This window comes from Dipodomys spectabilis, unplaced genomic scaffold (assembly GCF_019054845.1).
Source record: "Dipodomys spectabilis isolate Male_0828 unplaced genomic scaffold, ASM1905484v1 ptg000157l, whole genome shotgun sequence".
Lineage (NCBI taxonomy): Eukaryota > Metazoa > Chordata > Mammalia > Rodentia > Heteromyidae > Dipodomys > Dipodomys spectabilis.
Window position 1 is genome coordinate 23,777,256 of NW_024870834.1, and position 20,608 is coordinate 23,797,863.

A 20,608-nucleotide genomic window follows, 5' to 3' on the forward strand; every position below is an offset into this window, starting at 1 on the left:
AAGGTAGGATGTGGGGGCATTTTGTGGAGTCCCAGTGTCTTCCCACATAGGGATGACAGCACAGAAGTTTCAGGTTTGTGGGAACTCCGAAGGTCAAGGACATGAAAAGCAATAAAGGGCAATAAAAAAGCATGGAGCCCAGGTCACACATCTCTCTTACATGCTGGGTCATCTTGAGCAAGTGTGTTGTTTACCTCTCAGGGCTTCCGTTTCCTGGTTTGTTTACAACTAATATTGAAAACACCTACTTGACAGAGTTGCTGTTAAGACGAAAGAAGTTCAAATGTGTATCTAGTCAATAAATGGTAGACTGACTATGAAGGTCATCAGACAGACCCATAGAAAGGATATTGCCATTGGCTGAACATAGCGATCCCCATCTTTAATCCCAGCACTCAGGTGACTGAGGCAAAAGAATTGCAAAATTGAGATCAGCCTGGGCTTATGTAGTGAAACTCCATCTCAGCTCCCCCTCCACCCAAAGAGAAAGAGAAAGAGAAAGAGTGAGGGAGAGAGGGAGGGAGACAGACAGACAGAGAAAAAAGAGAGAGAAGAAAAAGAAAAGACATTGCTATGTAGCACTCAACTAAGGTAACTGCACACCTGTCCTGCATGCCAGGAAATGCGGCACTGATTACTTGATTAATGGAAAACCTCAAGCAGACGCTCTTCTAGAATAAAGTCAGCATATGTGGCTAGTGTTGGAGAAAAGATTCATCAATCACACAAAGCAAGGTTGGCATGTCACAGCTGGCTCAGTGGCAGTCCTCAGCCCTGCCTCGTGCCCACCCATCCCTGCCCCAGAGGATCCACCACTGTCTGAGCTTGGGGGCAGGAAGCCCACCTGGCAGAGGCCAGGCCCACAGCACATGGCTCCCTGAGCCTTCTACACCAAGCAGTGATCTGTGGACCCATCAAGGGACCAGAACCCATCTGGGTTACCCAATTGATGGTTCTCTAATCTGAGCCAGCATCAGAGTTCCCTGGGACCCCTCTTCTAAGGCCTCTGGTTTGATAGCTCTGATTGGGGACTGAGTTCTAGCTCTAGTGAGTCCCCAGGTGATGCTCATGAAGCTGGTTTGCGGGGCTACCGGTGCACTGTGACCTGATGAACCTGAACAACTCCACACTTACCCATGGACACCAGCACTCTGCGCTGAGGACAGCTCTGTAGCTGCAAAGGTGGAAAGCAGCAAGGCCCCTGCCATGCCGTGAGCTGCCCTGCCTGCGCAGGCAGAAGGACAGGCCAGCTCAGTGCCCCACTGCAACCAAAGACTCTCCAAGAGACTCACCTCTGGTTCTGAATCAAAACACCACACTCTTGATGTCCTTTGTTCTGGTCAGCTGAAGATCGGTGGTGGGGAGGGGGGAGGGCTTCACCTGTTGGGGTGAGCCTCTGCCTTCTAGGTCTGCTCCCCACACTCATCTGGCTCCTTGGGAAGAGCAGCTTCCTTTCCCCTTAGCAAGTACACTCAATGCAGAGGCCAGGCTGTGCCTCCTGGCTCTCTCCTGCAGGGCTGCCCTCCTAGGCCCACCAGCTCTCCCTCCATGTGCGCAGAGGCCGTTAATGCAGGTCCTATCACCTGGGGTCATTTACCACAAAGGGGAGAGTGTGAGCAGCTGGTGTGAGTGGGGGCTGGTAATATTTACAAGCATGTTACAAGAGATGGCATGTTGAGAGACGTTTATTGAGAGATAAATGTTGCAAGACAGTCGTGTGTGTGTGTGTGTGTGTGTGTGTGTACATGTGCATGTTCATGCATGTGTGTGTGCTAGTACTGGGACTTAGGGCCTGGGCACTGTCCCTGAGCTTTTTTTCCACTCAAGACTTTTTTCTCCACTCAAGGCTAGTGCTCTACCACTTGAGCCATAGCTGCACTACTGGCTTTTTGCTGGTTATTTGGAAATAAGAGTCTCATGGTCTTTCCTGTCCAGGCTGGCTTCAGTGATCCTCAGATCTCAGGCTCCTGAGTAACTAGAGCTGCAGGTGTGAGCCACCTGTGCCCAGCTGACAGTCTGGGTTTTGAGATGGATTGAGATCAGAGAACTTGAGAGCAAAGATGAAACTAGTTTCTCCTGGGCATGTGTGATGGCTTGTAAACATTCTCTTAATTCAGGGTTAGTGAATTCTCTACCCTTCCCTGAAGGAAGAAAGCCACCTAGAGAAAAGGTCATTAGCTAAAGAAGTTGGACCTCTCTAACTTCCTTTTAGAATCTTCTGTGGTTAGACTATCCAGTGTCACCCACCATGCAGCATGCGCAAAGGGAAAAGCCAGGCCACCCAGCAAGGGACCCACTGAACCATCAGCCCAGCTGGGGTGGCCGGCTGACGTCCCTGGACCCTCCCAGACCAAGGCAGGTATTCCCAGGATATCATTTCAAGCTGCCTGGAAGCAGCAGCATTTGAGGGACAGAGCTACTGACTGATGCCCCAGGCTCTCAGCCCGAGAAAAGGACCCTGGTGTATATCATACTTTCAGAAATTTTTTTTGAGACAGGTCATACTCTGTAGCCTAGGCTGGCTTCAAACTTGCAATTCTGCTGTCTTAGCCTCCTGAGTGCTGGGATTACAGGCACGTAATATCATACTTGAATAGAAAATACTCAGTAGTAGTAGCAACAACACAAATTTACAAAGCATTTAGAAAGGGCAGATGCTTGCAATTGTTAAATAAACGAATCTTCACAAAGAAAAAAATCCTTTAGAGTTATGAGTGCCTTCATTTTACAGGTCAAGAAATTAAGGTTGAGAAGAAAATAATGTCTTTAAATAAATCTTCCTTGGACTTCTTGGGTTGAATCCAGTAAGAACACTGGAGCCTCAATCCAGCTCAGCTACTCAATGGACAGAGAAGTCTTCCCTTGTTCCAACTCCAGGTCTTCCATAAAGAACTAGCAGGAGGGCTGGGGAGGTAGCTCAGTGGTAGAGCGTTTGCCTTGCATGCATGAGGCCCTGGGTTCGATTCCCCAGCACCACATAAGCAAAAAGCAAAAAGCCAGAAGTGGCGCTGAGCTCAAGTGGTAGAGCGCTAGCCTTGAGCTAAGAGCTGAGGGACAGCGCCCAGGCCCAGAGTTCAGGCCCCAGGACTGGACCCCCCCCCCAAAAAAAAAAAAAAAGAACTAGCAGGGGAGACTTTTTACCATGAGAGCAGCTGGGCCCTCCTCTCCCTCCTTCTTTAGAAATACTGACTCAGACCAGCACAGGGACACACAAATGCCAGCCACGCTGACAACAGGGTTGGATTTCTGAAAAGAGACATTACAACCTCTGGTCTTTCCAGATTTCCTTGCTTGTCACTTGGTGTGAGAGACCCACATCTCATTGGAGCAGTAAAACACATTCCCTGCAGGCCTTGGGATGCTAAACCTCTTGAAAGACCCCTTGATTTAATTCTCCCAACTGCACATGAGAGAGTATGTGTTCATATGCTGTTGAAGAGCTGGGCCTTGGTGAGAACCAGAGCCAAGGGACCAGCTGAGCACTGGTGGCTCATGCCTGTACTCCTAGCTACTCAGGAGACTGAGAGCTAAGGATTAAGGTTTGAAACCAGCCCAGTCAGGAAAGTCCCTAAGACTCTTACCTCCAATTAACTAGCAAAAAGCTAGAAATGGAGAGTTTATGACTCAAGTAGAAGATCACTAGCCTTGGATAAAAAGCAAAGCAAGAGTGAGTCCCTGAATTCAAGCCCCAGCTACCTCACTGGGGCAAATAAAACCAGAGCCAAAGGCTGGGATTGTAACTCAGTGGTAAAGTGGTTGTCTACTATGTGTGAGGCCCTAGTTTGCAGGTATCTCCTGCCATCCCAGCCTCTCCCCTTGGAGAGACACTCACGTTGTTAGGTAAGGTCTTTGCTGGTTCCTCCAGGGACTGGCTAAAGGCTACCAGCCTGGCTATGAAGGTTCCAATTCAGTGCTGAGTTGTGAACTGGGCTCCAGGAGATGATGAATGAACAAAAGAATGATGACAATGGCCAGAGGTTTCTGTAGTGACTTGCTTCCTAAGTCCAGACCACACACTAATGCTATAGCCAAGTTGTGTGCTTTGCAGCCTGTTGGGTTTTGTTACAAGCTGCTGAGGCCCATGGGGTCAGGATCTTTGGGGAGTTCTACACTGAGGCAAATGGGGACAGGATGGAAATAGCTGCATCCAGGAGGGGACAGGGACACCCTCACCTGCCTGCTACAGTTCATGTGTGTCAAAGCAGCATTTAGTTTTACCTGGGGAGGTTCAGCTTCTGATCACAGAAATGGGGGGGGGGCCAGGGAATTCCTATTGGTTTCCATGGAAATGTTAGGCAGAGCATCTGCTACAAGATCAAGCAAGCCTAGGCTGTTACGAGTCTTTCTAGATGTATTTTTGCTGGTTTTATTCAGGGAGAATGTACTGTCTGAATTTACCACTGCCTTCTTATATGTAGAGTAGAAGGGCAGTTTGGGGGAGGGGCAAGGCTAGCTCCAAGAGACAGGTAAGAGGGTTGGCCAAAGGCAAGCCTGGTGGAAGATCAGTATCTAGTCAAGCCTGTGTGTGTGTGTGTGTGTGTGTGTGTGTGTGTGTGTGTGTGTGTGAGAACCCTGAAGCTTGAACTCAGGACCTGGGTGCTGTTCCTGAACTTCTTTTGTTCAAAGCCAGAACTCTACCATTTGAGCCACAGCTCTACTTCTGCATTTTTTTCAGTAGTTTAGTGGAGATAAGAGTCTCATGGACTTTCCTGCTTGGGCTGGCTTTGAACCATGATCCTGAGACCTCAGCTTCCTGAGTAGCTAGGATTACAGGTGTGAGCTGCCAGCACCCGGATTGGATTTCCATTTCTTTTTTTTTTTTGGGTCTGGTCGTGGGGCCTGAACTCTGGGCCTGGGTGTTGTCCCTCAGCTCTTCAGCTCAAGGCTGGCACTCTACCACTTGAGCCACAGCGCCACTTCTGGCTTTTTTCTTTTTGCTTATGTGGTGCTGAGGAATCGAACCCAGAGCCTCATGCATGCAAGGCAAGCGCTCTACCACTGAGCCACCTTCCCAACCCCTGGATTTCCATTTCTAAGAGCCAGTAGAGTCCTGTGAGTGATGAAATAAGGAGGAGCCTGGGCTCAGTCTGGCACTGGTTCCAGACTGTCCTACTGTCAGGGCTGTTTGCTGGCTCCTCCCCACCCCCTAAGCATCCAGCTGCCAGCTGCAGGAGAGGGTTCTGGAGCATGCTCAGTTCACTTTTACAGACCAGAGGCCTGGGTCCTCCAGGTAGGGGAAGTTGTACTGAAGTCAAAAGCAGGCACTGGTACACATGGACATGTAAGAAGTGGTTTTATTCCAGGTGTGTTTCATAAAGACAGCGTCCTCAAGGACAGCTAGTGGCACATGCTTTGGTCAAGAAGAGGAAAAGCATACGGAGGAATGAACGGAGTCCCACAGTTGACATGTGCAGAGCCTGATCTGATCACAGGCTCTGGGGGAGACTCTCTCAAAGGCCCTCTGAGCAGCAGCCCTTACATTCATCACCACCAGACAAGTCCAGGCTCCCAGCCTGAAGGTCCACACTGGAGCAAACCCAGGCCTCCAGAGAAAAGCCTTCATCCTGGCTTCAGCTCTGTCCTAGGCTGCAGCAGGAGGCTTCTCAGATGGACACAGGATCCAAGGTGAGGTCTGCAAATGGTGGTGGATATAACATCACCACCGAGGATGCGAGAAACATGGTCAGGGAGGCAAAGGGCCCTGCGCTGAGTGCAGGGGTGCACATGTACCCAGGTGCAGAAGCATTGCAGAGAGGATGCTGGTGAGAGCCAGAGGTTTGAGGAAACCTTCCAGAGCAGGTGCTGTGGACCACAGACACTTGGCTTCCAACCCCATGGGCCAGGTGGAGGGAACAGGGGGATGGTGGCTTGGGCACAGCAGGGAAGGGAATTGGGGGGCAGCAGTCAGCTAATGGTGGCCCCGATCCAATAGAAAGCAAAGGTTCAGACCCTTCACATATCAGGGATGGTTTTAAGAAACAGGAATCCATGAAGCAGAAAAGTGGACTGCAATATTTTGGGAGTCTTAGACCTTCTGGCATCTGTGAACTTCCTCTATGAAGTTATAGTTTTTCATAGACCAGGTAGGAGTATCCACCCTGCTTGCTTTGGGGAGAAAGACCCCTTAGGACCTGGTACAAAAAGTCTTTTGTCCAAGATCACACTACTGAAGCCAGTGGCAGTGGGGAGAGCCATGAGGGAATAGCAGAAGGATTCCAGATAAGGCTCTGGGGAGGTGTGGCAGCCATGTTCTTGGTGGCTGGGAGAGGAAACTTGGTCTATGCCACATGGAGCCAGCAGCCAGTCTCCTAGCACACTGCTGGAGCTGGTCATTGGGAAGCCTGAGGAAGAGACCCAGGGTGAGGCTTGGTCTGTGTGACTTAATCTCTAGTGACAGTTCATGCTCAAGATAGGAGGTCCTTCCGCCCTATGACAGTCTATTTACAGAGGCAAGAACCTTTGAGAAACTGGGGATCCAAAGCCAGGCAGGTAAAATAGAGTATCAGCTGGCTATTAAGGTCCAAGAGAGAGGTCTCAGCCTGACACATGGCCAAATAGAAGTGAAGTTTATGCCAGGTGCTGGTGGCTCATGCCTGTAATCCTAACTACTCAGGAGGCTGAGATCTGAGGACTGCAGCTCAAAGACAGGCTGGGCAGGAAAGTCTGCAAGACTCTTATTATCTCCAATACCACCAGAAAACTGGAAGTAGAGCTGTGGCTCAAGTATTAGAGTGCTTGCCTTGAGCTGAAGAGCTGAGGGACAGCACCCAGGCCCAGAGTTCAAGCCCCATGATGGACCAAAAAAAAAAAAAGAGAGGCGGGGGGGGGGGGGGAGGAGAAGAAATGGTGTCTGATAAAAAAAAAAAAAAAAAAAAAAAAGAGTCCCAGCTCTTTCTGAAGCCTTCTGCTAGGACTGTGGCTATCCCTGGGTTGGGACCAGAGGCACACATGGGCTCCAGCTCTGGGGTGGCAGAGTGTGGTGGGTGCGACAATGTCCTGGAAAGAGATCTTGTTCTTTTGGTGCTTTGCTGCTGCTCCTCCATCCATGTTCTGCAAAATCCTCATCCTTTGCTCCCAGGATCCTACCTCCCCCCCACACACACCCAAGCCTGGCATCTCTCAGACAGACCCTGAGCTTTCTCGCCATCTTCCTGTTCACCTGCCCCAGCCTTCAGCCGCTTCACACATGTGGCCACTTTCTCCTCTTGTGCTATCCCCGTGGGCATGGGGACAAGTGACTCCTGTGTGGACTTATGTCCTTGCTCCCATGGGCAGCAAGGGAGGGCCCATACATCGCTGCCAGGCCCCACGAAGAACTAAGGGAGAGGACAAAGGGCCAGGGGCACCTGCCCAGTGTCTGCCCAGCAACAGTCTGCAACCTGGCCATCTCCTCTCCCAGGGCAGAGCCTGGGTGGTACAGTGGACATTGGGTATGCCCCCACCCCCACCACCGCCTCCCCATAAGTAGCTTTGGAGAAATGTGTCGTGGCAGGGGTGTTTGCTGATGATCTGGCAGAAATGTAAGGAGATGGAAACAGCCTGCTTGACACTCCCCCTCCCTAACCCCTTCCAGTCCCCATGTCTCATGCAAAAGGTCCAGGAGGCAAGGGGCTGCCATCATGTATGTGGCAGCAGCTGCCACTGCTGGGCCTGGGCGTCAGCCTGACACTTGCTGGTCACCAGCTGGGCGGGCTTCGTCTCCAGGCAGAGGCCACTGACGGAATGCTGGATGAAAGATCCTTTTCTCCTCCATTTCTAAGAGGAAGGGAGAGGGGAAAGGAAGGAGAAAATGTTTTTTTTTTTCTTTATAAAAAGAAATGCACACCAGCACTGAAATAAAGACCACGCGGTTAAAGAAAAAAAAAAGAAAAGAAAAAGAAATGCACTTCTGTGGCTTAGTGGTATGCACAAGGCTGCAAGTTCTATTCCCAGCATCGCAAGAATAAGTTTGGAGCTGGGTGACAGTAGCTCACACTTGTAATCCTAAATATTTGAGAGTCTGAGATCAGAGGATTGGGAGTTTGAAGCCTGGAAAGCAAAGTCCATTTCTCCACATAACTGGCAACAAAGCCGGAAGTGGAGCTGTAGCTCAAGTGGTAAAGAGTGTAAGTGAAAAAGCTAAGGGATAGTGCTCAGGTCCTCAGTTCAAGCCCCACTACTGGCACCAACAAAAGGAAGAAAGGAAGGAGGGGGGAGGAAGGGAGGGAGGGAAGAAAGAAGGAAGATAGGGGGATAGGAAGAGAGGGAGGGAAGAAGGGAGGGATGGAGGGAGGGAGGAAGTTAGTTTGTATCTCATTTCACCTGTGTACCCAGCCCTGTATAAATCTAGGACACATATTTCTCATGGAGAGCAGCCTGCATCCCTTATATAAAGGGCCACACATAAGCTCCAGGCACGTTCCCTCCCAGCAGGGTTTGTTTCTGTAGTTTGGCACCAAGTTCTAGAGGAGGCAACACAGATGCTCATGGGATGAATCCAACTCAAAGATGTATTTTGTTTGAGCGGTATGGTGTTTATTGGAAATTTCCCTTAGTGATCACCTACACATCTGCCTTTCTAACTCAGGTCCCTTTCTGGACTGGGGTGCCAGTTGCTCACGTGATGTCATTTGCTGGGCGGGGGATTTGCCTGCTATTTGCTTTAAATGGGCTCTTCCTCTCCAGTTCACCACACTCCCTGTCTGGTCTTAATTTTTTGTCCTCTGAGTATTTCCCTACCAGCTCCCTGTGGGCTGAGCTGAGGAGCTCAGTTTAGGAGTTCTGTTCAAGGTGAATATCTAGCCTCAGTGAGCAAGAGTTCTTCTTGTAGTCCTGTGTTTCCAAAAGCCATGAGGCTGGTAATATCTACCCTCTAACGGACCTAGCCACCGAGGGCTCGAGTTCTCCTCTCAGAGGCAATAAAAGGACTCCTGGGTCAGTACTTTCACCTCTCAGCACCCTCTTCCCTCAAGTGGACAAGGTGGAACGTTTTCGTACAGAACATTTTTACAAGGGCCTACATGGAGGGTTGTGTGTTGTTTGGATCATGAAGAAGGGATGAGAGGCCGAGACCCAGGTTTCAAAGCTCAGGGGAAGACTGGCCAACGAGAGGCTATTTTTGGTGTCTCTCCATGCAACCATGGTCCCTCGTTCTATTGTCCACCTTGCCTTCCAGAAGAAGCAGGGAGTCCAGCAAGCTCCCCCATTGGTGGGATCTGTGTTCTTACCTAGAAGAGATGAGCTGCACCCAGCCAAAGGTGCTGGCCCAGGGCTGCTGAGGGGGTATGGGGTGGGGAGGGTGGAAGAAGGGAGCTGCAGAATCTTAGGAAATGGAACCCAGGCTGAGACCAGCCTCCCTTGGCTTCACAGTCAGGAGTAGTGGGTGGACAGGACCCTGTGTCCCCCTACCTCCCCCTGCAACTATGGCTTCCTGTTCTTTTAGATGCTCACATTAGCTAAACCTCCAGCCATCTTCTCCCCAGGAGTCCCTGCACACTGTATGTCTAGGTGAGAGTTTGGTGTGTGATGAACAGGATTCTCACTCCCGACCAGTTCTCCCAGGCAGTCTTAGGGCCTGACTCTACTGGCTGCAAACCTATCACGGCATGTCAGGGTTTGCAGATTCCTTCTAGGAAGGCAATGGAGGGAGCCTTTCACTATACAAGAGGAGAAAAGGGTGCTCAGCTTGGCCCTGCTGACTCCTCCTGCCTCTTTATACATGAAACTCAATCAGGCCTTGGAATCAGGGCCAATATGGAACTCAACACAGGAAGCCTGAATTTCCAGAAGGCTTTGGTGGTAGAAGAGGGGCTTATCCTGTTCTGGTCCCTAGCGTGCCCAGGAAACCTGGCAGGACCTGCAGGAGCAGAATGAATGGGGCTAGGGAGAGCTCTACAGCCCTGCAGTCAGGTCAACACAAAGGGGAAAATGGAGGTCTCAGCCCTAGGGAAGCATGTGAATGGAGGCTGCCCCAGTGGACACCCCCAGTTCTGTCCTCAACATAGAGAGGGCAGGTGTAGGCTCAAGGCTTTGCCAGGTGCAGGCAGGCTGCACCAGCCCTATTGAAGAGCAGAGGGACTCAGCCCTGGGCAGAAAGCAGGAGATGTATCCTGTCACAGAGCATTACAGAAGTGTCAGGCCATAGAGCTCTTTCGTTCATTAGGTGCATGCATGCACACACATATGCGCATGGGCACAGTCACAGCTGAAAGGAGAGGAGCTGGCTGCTTTTCCAGAATGGAATAGCAAACTTCCAGTCATCCCTAAAGAAGGAGCTGATCCAAGCAACAGAAGTAGGCTGGGGGAAAGCCCTGCAGGTTGAATGTGAGAGCCAGGCCCCTCCTCAGCCCCGCACTGACCTGCCGGCTGCCTGGCATGGTAGTCAGGGGAAGGCCTGGAGCAGCCTTTGCCTCTGCCTTGTGTCCTACTCCCCAGGGAGTGGGGAGCCCCCAAGGGGAGCAATAGAGAAGGGGACTGGTTGACTCCAGACACCTAGCTTCTGTCACCAGTTGCTTTGTGCCCTGAGCAAGGGACTTCATCTCTCTGAGCTCCAGTTCCCCACTTCATGGGCAGGACTCCTGGGTATACTGTGATTGGTAGATGAATGAGCTGGAGGCTGGTTATACCAGCCTGGAATTCAGTGCCTCTGTGCCTCAGTTTCTCCAGCCAAGCAGCACTCAAGAAATAACTTCTTGAGCTGGTGGCTCACCATTGTAATCCTCGCTACTCAGGAGGATGGAGGTTTGGAGCCAGCCAGGGCAGGAAAGTCCATGAGACTCTTGTCTCCAATTCACCACTAGAAAGCCAGAACTGAAGGCGTTCAATGGGAGAGTGCTAGTCTCGTGCTTTTGAAAGAAACTAAGGATTAGACCCTGAATTCAAACTCCAGTACCAGCGCGCGCGTGTGCGCACACACACACACACACACACACACACACAGACACACACACAGAGCAATATTTATTGGACATCTGCTCTGTGTTGGTTTAAGACTACGGGCTTAGGACACTCTGACTCAGGTTTAAACCCCAGCTCTACCCCTCCCGGATATATGTGATCTGACAGCCTGTGCTCTGTGAATCTTACCTGTAAGATGGGGTTTGTTGTAGCACTGCCTCATTCAGGGGCTGGGAGAGTGGGTAATGATCTAGGTATAACTCCTCCAGGAGGAATTGATTTCCTTATGCTCCTCTAGGCTCCACAGACCCTCACTCTGGAGAGCTCATCAAGCTAGCACACCCCCACTAGCACCTGGCACACCACCACATCCCCCTCCTCCCAGGGCTGCTGTCTGTGGGGTGGGAGGGGGGAGGTTTACCTGCTTGCCTTCTCTGGGGTTGCACACCTGCAGTGTGACCAGGGACCCCGGGGAGGACATTAAAGTGGAGGTGGCTGCCAGGCACTTCCCCTGCTGCTGGATGAGGTGGTCGCTGAACAGCCATGCCTGTGAGACAAAAAATAAGGACAGATGGGTAGATTGGTGGCAAAGCAAATAGTGTATTTCTATAGAATCTTCTACAAACAATTGTAGACGTTGTGGGCAGGTAGATGGTATTTACTGCAGAGTTCTTTCCATTCTTCTGTATGTTTGCAAGTTTCCAGAATCAGCTATTACGATGGAGAAGCTCAGTGGAAGCCTGTCAGAGGGTTGCCGAGGAGGTACCAAGGTATTCTGAGGACAGGGGAAAATGTCAGGATGCAGGACAGGGTCTGCTCCAGTGTCAACGTGTGATACTCATATGCACAGAGTCCTAGAGGTCTCTGATCTGTCTGCACAACCACAGCTGCACCCCAGCAGAGAACTGGGAGCTGTCCAGGCCCCATGGCTCCTGCTAGAAGGGGAAGGAAGAAATGGGTGGCACAGAGGGCCGAGAGGGGGATGGGCGTGTACCTGGAGACTGTGGGCCCCTAGGGAGGAGGCTTTGTGGAGGGTGTGGATAGAGGATAAGAATGGTCTCTGACCATTGCCCAGGCAACTCTGCCTCTATGGAGCCTCCCAGAGGCCCCAAGCAACTTACCTGGGCAGGTGGGGGACTCTTGGCAGATCCTCTGCAGATCCCCATTCCCAGCAAGAAGTCGCCTGTGGTGTCCTGGCCCTGGGATTCCAAGCAGTTTACCCCCTGCTTAATGATGCCAGGAAGAACCTCTTTCACGGGGACACTGAGAGAAAAGGTAGCGGTCAGGCTGGCTCCCTGCCCTTCTGATTACCTACCCCTTCTGCCAGAGGACAGCATCTAGTCACCAAAATCTCTGAGACCTGTACAGCTCGCTGGCAGGGAGGGAGAGGAGGGAAAGACAAGAGGAGAATGACCTCAGTCCACAGCAAGTTCTTCTGAAGTGTAAAAACTACCCCGGAGGCTAGGCCCAAGTCACAGAGGAGCCTTGGGAGAGACTGAGGCTGGAAACACAAGGGTCTACAGCCTAGGAGAGGCTGTGGCCAAAGGTGGACTCAACACCCATCCTCAAAATGACAAGGAAGGGGTTGCTCTTGGGAGGAACAAACTGAAAATACACAAATACAAAAAGGTGACTAGTTTCACTAACGACTAAAGAAATGAAGAGCTGAGAAAGTAACTGATATTTGTAGTCAAAGGACTGTGAAAGAATATCTGGTGGGGCTGGGAAGGTGGCTCAGTGGTAGAGCGCTTGCCTTGCATGCATGAGGCCCTGGGTTCGATTCCTCAGCACCACATAAGCAGAAAAAGCTGGAAGTGGTGCTGTGGCTCAAAGTGGCTCAAAGAGCTGAGGGACAGTGGCTCAAAGAGCTGAGGGACAGCGCCCAGGCCCAGAGTTCAGGCCCCACAACCGGAAAAAAAAAAGAATATCTGGTAGTAACATGGAAATATGTTCACGATATAAGTTACACTGACATGTTTATTATTATTATTATTATGAATCATTATTATTATTTTGCCAGTCCTGGTGCTTGAACTTGAGGCCTGGGCTTCTTTTGGTTAAGGCTAGGGTTCTACCAGTTGAGCCACAGCTCCACTTCTGGCTTTTTTTTTTTTTTTTGTAATTTATTGGAGATAAGAGTCTCATGGACTTTCTTGCCCCAGGCTAGCTTCAAACTGTGGGATCCTCAGATCTCAGCTTCCCAAGTAACTAGGACTATAGGTATGAGCTACCAGCACCCAGGCAGACATGTTTAATATGATATTATGAAAGCATTTTCTTTTTTCTTTTTTGTCAGTGGTGTGGCCTGAACTCTAGGCCTGGGCGCTGTCCCTCAACGCTTCAGCTCAAGGCTAGCACTCTACCACTTGAGCCACAGCACCACTTCCAGCTTTTTCTGCTTATGTGGTGCTGAGGAATCGAACCCAGGGCCTCATGCATGCTAGGCAAGCCTCTACCACTGAGCCACCTTCCCAGCTCTATTAAAGCATTTTGTAACAAGGTGAAGTGTGACATTTGCAGCTCTAGCAGGTGTTCTCCTAGTTCCGAAGATTCTGGATTCTGGACCTCCCAGGGAGTGATGAACCAAGCGAGTGAGAATCTGGCTTGTGCTAAAGAATCACTTTTTTTTTTTTTTCAAATTCTTTATTGTGATTAAGTGGATACATAATTCCCCAAATTTCATAGTATTATGGGATAGTGATGCTTAGTTAAAGTCACAAACACATTCTAACTTTCATGGGGCAAATTGTCTAAGAATCACTTTTTTTTTTTTTTTGCCAGTTGTGGGGCTTGAACTCAGGGCCTGTCGGTCCCTGATCTTCTTTTGCTCAAGGGTAGCACTCTACCGCCTGAGCCACAGAACCACTTCCGGTTTCTTCTGTTATGTGGTACTGAGGAGCTGAACCCAGGGCCACATTCCCAGCCCTAAAATAGAATCACTCTTACACCGGGTAAGACCTTTGCATCCCAGTTTTCCACAGTTCCCACCACTCCCTATTGCTTCATCCTACCACTTGACTCTTTTTTTGGGGGGGGGGGGGGGTCCGGTCGTGGGGCCTGAACTCTGGGCGCTGTCCCTCAGCTCTTCAGCTCAAGGCTAGTGCTCTACCTCTTGAGCCACAGCGCCACTTCCAGCTTTTTTTTTCTTTTTGCTTTTGTGGTGCTGAGGAATCAAACCCAGGGCCTCAGGCATGCAAGGCAAGCGCTCTACCACTGAGCCACCTCCCCAGTCCCTACCACTTGACTCTTACATTACTTGTCTGTCCAATGAAAGGATTTGAGTTTACAATTCCTGTTAGATTCCAGGATGTTGGGGATAGCCACGCTACTCTTTCTGCCTTGTTCAGGGACAATGTCTTCTGTCTCTCTCTGTGGAGACAAGATGCCTGCTGGGCCCTCCTTGAGACCTGTGCTCAGGGGAATGCTGCAAGAAGTCTAGGTTGTGCCTGACCCTCCTGTATTCTCCCCATTCCCTGTGGTTGAGGGAGGTGTGCCTGCTGAGCAGCAGGCAGAAGTCAGGGGGTGCTGTCCATGTGTGACTGCCCAGTGATGCTTGCTGGAGGAACCTGGGAGGACTGGGGCTAGTGAAGAGCAGATGCACTGCTTCTGTGGTCACAGTCCTGTGCAGCCAAGATGGCAGTCCTGGTCACCTTCCCCAACTGCCTGGCAGCGCTGCCTGAGCTTTTCTGTTTGCATTACACCTGCATTTGTCTCTCTCTGTGGCTCTCCCCTAAAAAGGCTGATATTAGACCTAAACTGCCTTCACAGCGATCTATGCCCTTTCCCAGGATGCTTTACTTCTATCTACTAGGAAACTGTCTTAACAGATTGGCTGAGTTAGAAGAATGTTTCCTGCCACCTGCTTGGAATTATTGTGATAAATATACAATGTCTACTCTGACCAGCCCCCTCACAAATGGGGTCAGTGAAGTGGGGGGACTGGAACATGGAAAAGGACATATTTCTAGTATCCCTAGCACCTGCAACAGTCTTCCTAGCTCCTACCCCTAGGCCGGCGTTGAATGGCATCTTCCTGGGGTTGGATGAATCCTGACAGAATGTAAAGAAATGGTTGTTCTCTTGTCCTCACCCTCTCAGAGTCCCTTATAGTCACTTCGGGAAATTACTTATTACCTTTTTATAAATTAATGTTCCCTGAAGAGCTATTGTCCAGGGCACTGGGACTGTCCAGGCTGCCAGCTTTCCTGCAAGGATGCTGCTGTTGTTCGAGTTTTTCTGGACTTGCTTGGAAATGGTTCACAGAATCAGTTTGGTCTCATTACTTTCCAGGCACACTGTATTGGAGACTTTGGGTTATGTTACAGAGATTAATCATCAAGCTTATGTCCAGAGCTTGATTATCACCTTGTGGTAGCTGCTTCCCACAAACCACAAGGCAAAGACTTGCTTCCTTGGAAGTCATGCATGCTCTGAGGGGTGGAATGTTCTGGAAAGTCATGCTGGGGTCCTTGGGAGAAAGCTAGCAATGGTGGGGTAAAGTGCTTCCCAATGTGACAGCTATGGATGGAGAATGCTAACTTCATACCATCAAGCCATGCTGATGATTTATTCACTCAAAAATGTTTATTAAACCCGGGAGCCAGGTGCTGGTGGCTCACACCTATAATCCTAGCTACTAAGGAGGCTGAGACTGAAGACAGCCTGGACAGGAAAGACCGTGAGACCCTTATCTCCAATTAACCACCAGGAAACCAGAAGTGGCACTGTGGCTCAAAGTGATAGAGTGCTAGCCCTGAGCAAAAAGACTGAAGAACAGCATCCAGGCCCTGAGTTCAAGCCCCATGACCAATAAAAACAAAAACCTGGGTGCATGCTTGTAGTCCCAGATACTCAGGAGGCAGAGATAGGGGAATTGTGCTCTAAGGTTAGCCTGAGCAAAGATAGTATGAGAACCTAGTGGAAAGACTAAAAGCAAAACAGGACTGACGGTATGGCTCAGGCACAAGATCCTAAATTCAAACTCCCAATACCACACACACACACACACACACACACACACACACACACACACACACACAGACCTTTTTAAAAATGTTTACTGAGTACCAATTTTATGGCTCTGGTGCCATAAAACTGAAGCCATGGGCAAGATAGGTCAAAGGCTCTGTCCTCACAGAGTTCCTGGGGAAGTGTCAGTAATGACAACACGTTAACTGGCAAGATATATATGAGATGCTGACATGGACTATGGAAGAAACTCAGTCCTAGGGAGGGACTACAGTGTCCAAATGAGGAAAAGTGTCTCTGAGAAGGGACACAGTCAAGATCTCAGGGAGAAGAAATGGACCACTGAAAAGGACTTGGAAACAGGAAAAAATGACCTTAGGTGGCCCATCCCAGCCACTCAGATGCTGCATTATTCTTCCTCAGGGTGTTGCTGCAGTCATGACTGTAACCTGATGGATGTGTAGTATTTGTTTGAATGGATGCCTTAGTCATTGCTCACTTTCCCACAGCCACTGCACAGCACTCTGCTGCTCACTCTCTGAGAGAGCAGAGTCAAGGGGAGAGGGTTTCTCAGCCTTTCTGCATCATGCAGCACTGTCTTCTTAAGAGAAAGGTATCTATTTCTAGGTCCAAGAGTCAGTCTGTTAAAAATGTAGTACTAACCAGGTGCTGGTGGCTTACGCCTTTAATCCTAGCTATTCAGGAGGCTGAGATCTGAGGATTATGGTTCAAAGCCCAGGCAGGAAAGTTTGTGAGACTCTTATCTTGAATTAACTACCAGAAAACCAGAAGGGGCACTGTAGTTCAAAGTGGTAGAGTGATAGCTTTGAGCAAAAAGCTCAGCAACAGGGCCCAGGGCCTGAGTTCAAGCTTCTAAACAGACAGAAAAAAAAATCAATACAAGTCAGATGCTGATGGCTCATGCTAGTAATCCTAGCTACTCAGCAGGCTGAGATCTGAGGATCGTGGTTTGAAGTTAGCCTGGACAGGAAAGTCCTTGAGAGACCTTCAATTAACCACTCCCAAAGAAGAAAGAGAGAGAGAGAGAGAGAGAGAAAGAAAGAAAGAAAGAGAGAGAGAGAAGGGGGAGGGAGGGAGGGAGAGAGGGAGGGAGGAAAGGAGGGAAGGAAGGAATGAAGAAGGAAGGTAGGAAGGAAGGAGAAAAAGAAAAACACTGGAAGAGGAGCTGTGGCTCAAGTGGTAGAGCCTAGCCTTAAGTGATAAAGTTCATGGATAGTGCCAGGCCCTGAGTTCAAGCCCTAGGATTGGTACATACACTACACAAAAAAAATCAGTACAAGCTGGCTGCTGGTAGCTCATGCCTATAATCTTTGCTACTCAGGAGGCTGAGATCTGAGGATCTGGTTCAAAGCCAGGCAGGGCAGAAAAATCTGAGAGATTCTTATCTCCAGTTAATCACCAGAAAACCAGAAGTGGCACCGTGGCTCAAAGTGGTGGAACACTTGCCTTAAGCAAAAAGAGTTTAGGGACAGTGCCTAGGCCTGGAGTTCAAACCCTACAACTGAAAAAAAAAAAGCCAGACATGGACCTAGCTCAAGTGGTAGAGAGCCAGCCTTGAGCAAAATAGCTATGTTACAGTAGGAGGCTCTGAGTTCAAGTCCCAGAACCAACACACACACACACACACACACACACACACACACACACACACTCTCTCTCTCTCTCTCTCTCTCAGAGAGAGAGAGAGAGAAAGGGAGGGAGAATTTAATACAATATAACTAATAACTTATCCATTCTCCCAGAAAAATAAACTGCCAGTAGCTAGAAGAAACCACACAAGGGAGATAAAGGCACCCAACCAGGCCAGAGTCAGTGACCAGACTACACTCACGTGAGCTCGGGATAGACGTTTTCTAGGTACCAACGGAACGACTTGCAGTCCATCTTCTTCCTCTGCTCAATCCGTGAGGCCACACTGGAGGAGGGATAGAACTTGGGTAAGAAGCCCCAGGAGAACACAGAGGCCCCATTGTGGGCCCCCTCAGGTGGGTGAAGACCACCTGCCATGGAGCTATCCTGTCCAGCCTCAGCTACCACCTCATTCATTCTCTAACCTGAGTGCTCACCCCAGTCTCCAGGATCGCCCTCAAATCTTGCTCTGATGAGCCCAGACCACAGGCCCCACACAAACTGTAGGCCACAAACCATAGCTTGGTCTTTATTTTTGCAGAGGGTGGAAATTTTCCTTACACGCCTTGCATTTCTTTTATTGTTGTTGGTCATGGGGCTTGAATTCAGAGCCTGGGTGCTGTCTCTGAGCTCTTTTGCTCGAGGCTAGTGCTCTACCACTTGGAGCCATAACTCCACTTCCAGTTTTTTTCCAGTTAATTGGAGATAAGAGTCTCACGGGGACTTGCCTGCTTCGGCTGGCTTTGAACAGTGAGCCTCCAATCTCAGCATCCTGAGTAGCTAGGATTACAGGCATGAGCCACTGCCACTTGGCTGATGCCTTGCAGTTTAGGAGGAAGGGTATAAGGACAAGAGTAAACTTTAAATATCTTTAGAGCCAGGAGCTAGTAGCTCATACCTATAATCTTTGTTACTCAGGACTGGTTCAAAACTAGCCTGGGCAGAAAAGTCCATGAACCTCTTATCTCCAAATAATCAGCAAAAAGCTGAAAGTGGAGGTGTGCTCAAGTGATAGAATGCAGCTTTGAGCGGAAAAAGTTGAGAGACAGCATCCACGTCCCAAGCTCAAGCTCTAGTACCAGTACACACACACACACACACACACACACACACACACACAAAATCTGTCAGGAGTCCCAGCAAGGAAGAGCCATCTGGGACATGAGGTCAATCTTCTCACCTTCTTCCCCATAGCCACTGGCTGAGGACACTTCTTGCATATGTGGGCTTTAGTTTCTTCTATGATAATAACCTAGGCATACAAATGACTACTCACTTTAAAGTGGGTGGCAATCAAATAAATTTCAGGGAATATGAAGTGTTTAGTTCAAGATAGGTGCTCAGTTACCATCAGCTCTCCATTAAAAGAAATACGTAATGACAAACAGATCTAAGTGAATAGAGGGAAGATGATTCATTCCCCATGTTTTCAAACTTCTCTGACCACAATCTTGAGTAGGAGGTAAAATATACCTTACGTTGTGATGGAGCATCCCCATGTAAATGTACAAGCTCATGTGTACAAGCACACATACAGCTGAGATTTTCATAAAACAATACTTACCCTTAACTGCAATCAACACTGATTTTCTATTCTGTTCTGTGCTAATCTAATCGACAGTGTTTTTCTCTTCCTCTTTGTTAATGTTGGTCACGACTCACTAAATTGATTTCACAACCCATCTGCATTTTGAAAATGCTTAACTAGACTGTGCTGAGAACAGTTCATGACAGATTCCAATTTTGAACGGAGGTGGAGACCACACCCCAAATGTCTTCTGTGCACAGCCCTTCCCTAAGAAGTCCCGCAGATGCCCCTTATCCTGCAAGCTTTGGAAGAGCAGTGCTGTCATTGCCAGCTTTGGTTTATCCCTGCATCCCAAGTCCTAGAGGAGCCCAGGGTGAGGGAGGGTCGGGGACAACACTCAGTTTCTAGGAAGAATGTGAGTGGCTCCCCTGATGTGCACACTACTTGGTATTTTGCTGGGGTGTGCTAACATGGCGGAGGTGTAAACAAGAAGTTGAGGCCCACCTGCCAAAGGCCTTCCCGATGGCTGAGGGCCGGGCCTCATAGTAGTACTGCTTGTATTCATCCATCCACACCTCTGCAGTCCGCTTCGTATTCCTACAGGGAGAGGAGAGAGCAAAATAAGATCACCAGGCAGGGCCAGGGTTATGATTAAGATGAGCTCATTCGTAATGGATTAAAAATATATGTTTTGATTTAACATGTATGTTTTTCCAGGTACTGGTGGCTCATGCCTTTAATCCTAGCTACTCAGGAGGCTGAGATCTGAGGATTGTGTTTCAAAGCCAGCTTGGGCAGGAAAGCCTGTGAGATTCTTACCTCCAATTAACCACCAGAAAACTGGAAGTGGAGCTGTGGCTCAAAAAGCACTAGCCTTGAGCTAAAGAGCTCAGGGACAGTGCCCAGGTCCTGAGTTCAAGCCCCATGACTGACAAAAATAAAAGTGTGCGCATATATGTTTTATGATTATGTTTAAGAAAATTTGAGTTCTGCACAGTACAAGTGAGGGTTAGCTGTCAAATCTATCAAGTTGGGAAGTATCTATGAGACTCTCTATTTGAGTCTATACACTGAAATGCCCACATGTAGGCAAAAAGGACAAACACAAGAATATTGATTTACCAAAATGGTAACCTAAATGTTCTTTGACAGAATAATGAATCATTTCTACAAAATGAAGAAGAGGGAGAGAAGAGAAAAAGAAGGCCATGGCTAGTATAAGTTGGCAGGCTCAGATGTCTATGATTCAGTGTTGGGAGACAGGTGGCACTGAAGTCACAGGCAGGCCCCATTCACACAGAAGCCCACACCCATGCTGCACTGGTGTGTCACTATACACAGACCACACGGCAGATGCAGAAACGTGCACAAAGCTGGAAGTGACAAACCAGCCACCTACTAGCAGGAGGCACTCTATGTAAAGGTCTAGAAGGATAAACTATTCTTTTAAGGGCAAAAAATAGTAGCTATGTTATTTAACAGCTATTGTTAAACAACAGTAGTGCTGAAGAGACAAGCAAGTGAGACACACAGAATGTGTGGACCAAGAACGGGTAATAGGACTTCCACTTTTCTTTCTATAATAAT

The 20,608-nt window shown here is 49.2% G+C and overlaps 1 protein-coding gene across 1 annotated transcript in view; it reads right to left on the reverse strand.

The window, feature by feature from the left end:
• Positions 1-6,891: 6,891 nt before the first annotated feature.
• Galnt16 (polypeptide N-acetylgalactosaminyltransferase 16) overlaps positions 6,892-20,608 on the reverse strand; it is an 83,878-nt gene continuing 70,161 nt past the window's right edge. Inside the window, exons 12-16 of the mRNA XM_042692639.1 lie at positions 19,526-19,618; positions 17,696-17,779; positions 11,997-12,138; positions 11,297-11,422; positions 6,892-7,755 (exon numbers count right to left, since the gene is read on the reverse strand). Of these exons, the coding sequence (XP_042548573.1) occupies positions 7,618-7,755; positions 11,297-11,422; positions 11,997-12,138; positions 17,696-17,779; positions 19,526-19,618 (583 nt within the window). The 3' untranslated portion in view covers positions 6,892-7,617. The remainder of the gene's footprint in view (positions 7,756-11,296; positions 11,423-11,996; positions 12,139-17,695; positions 17,780-19,525; positions 19,619-20,608) is intronic.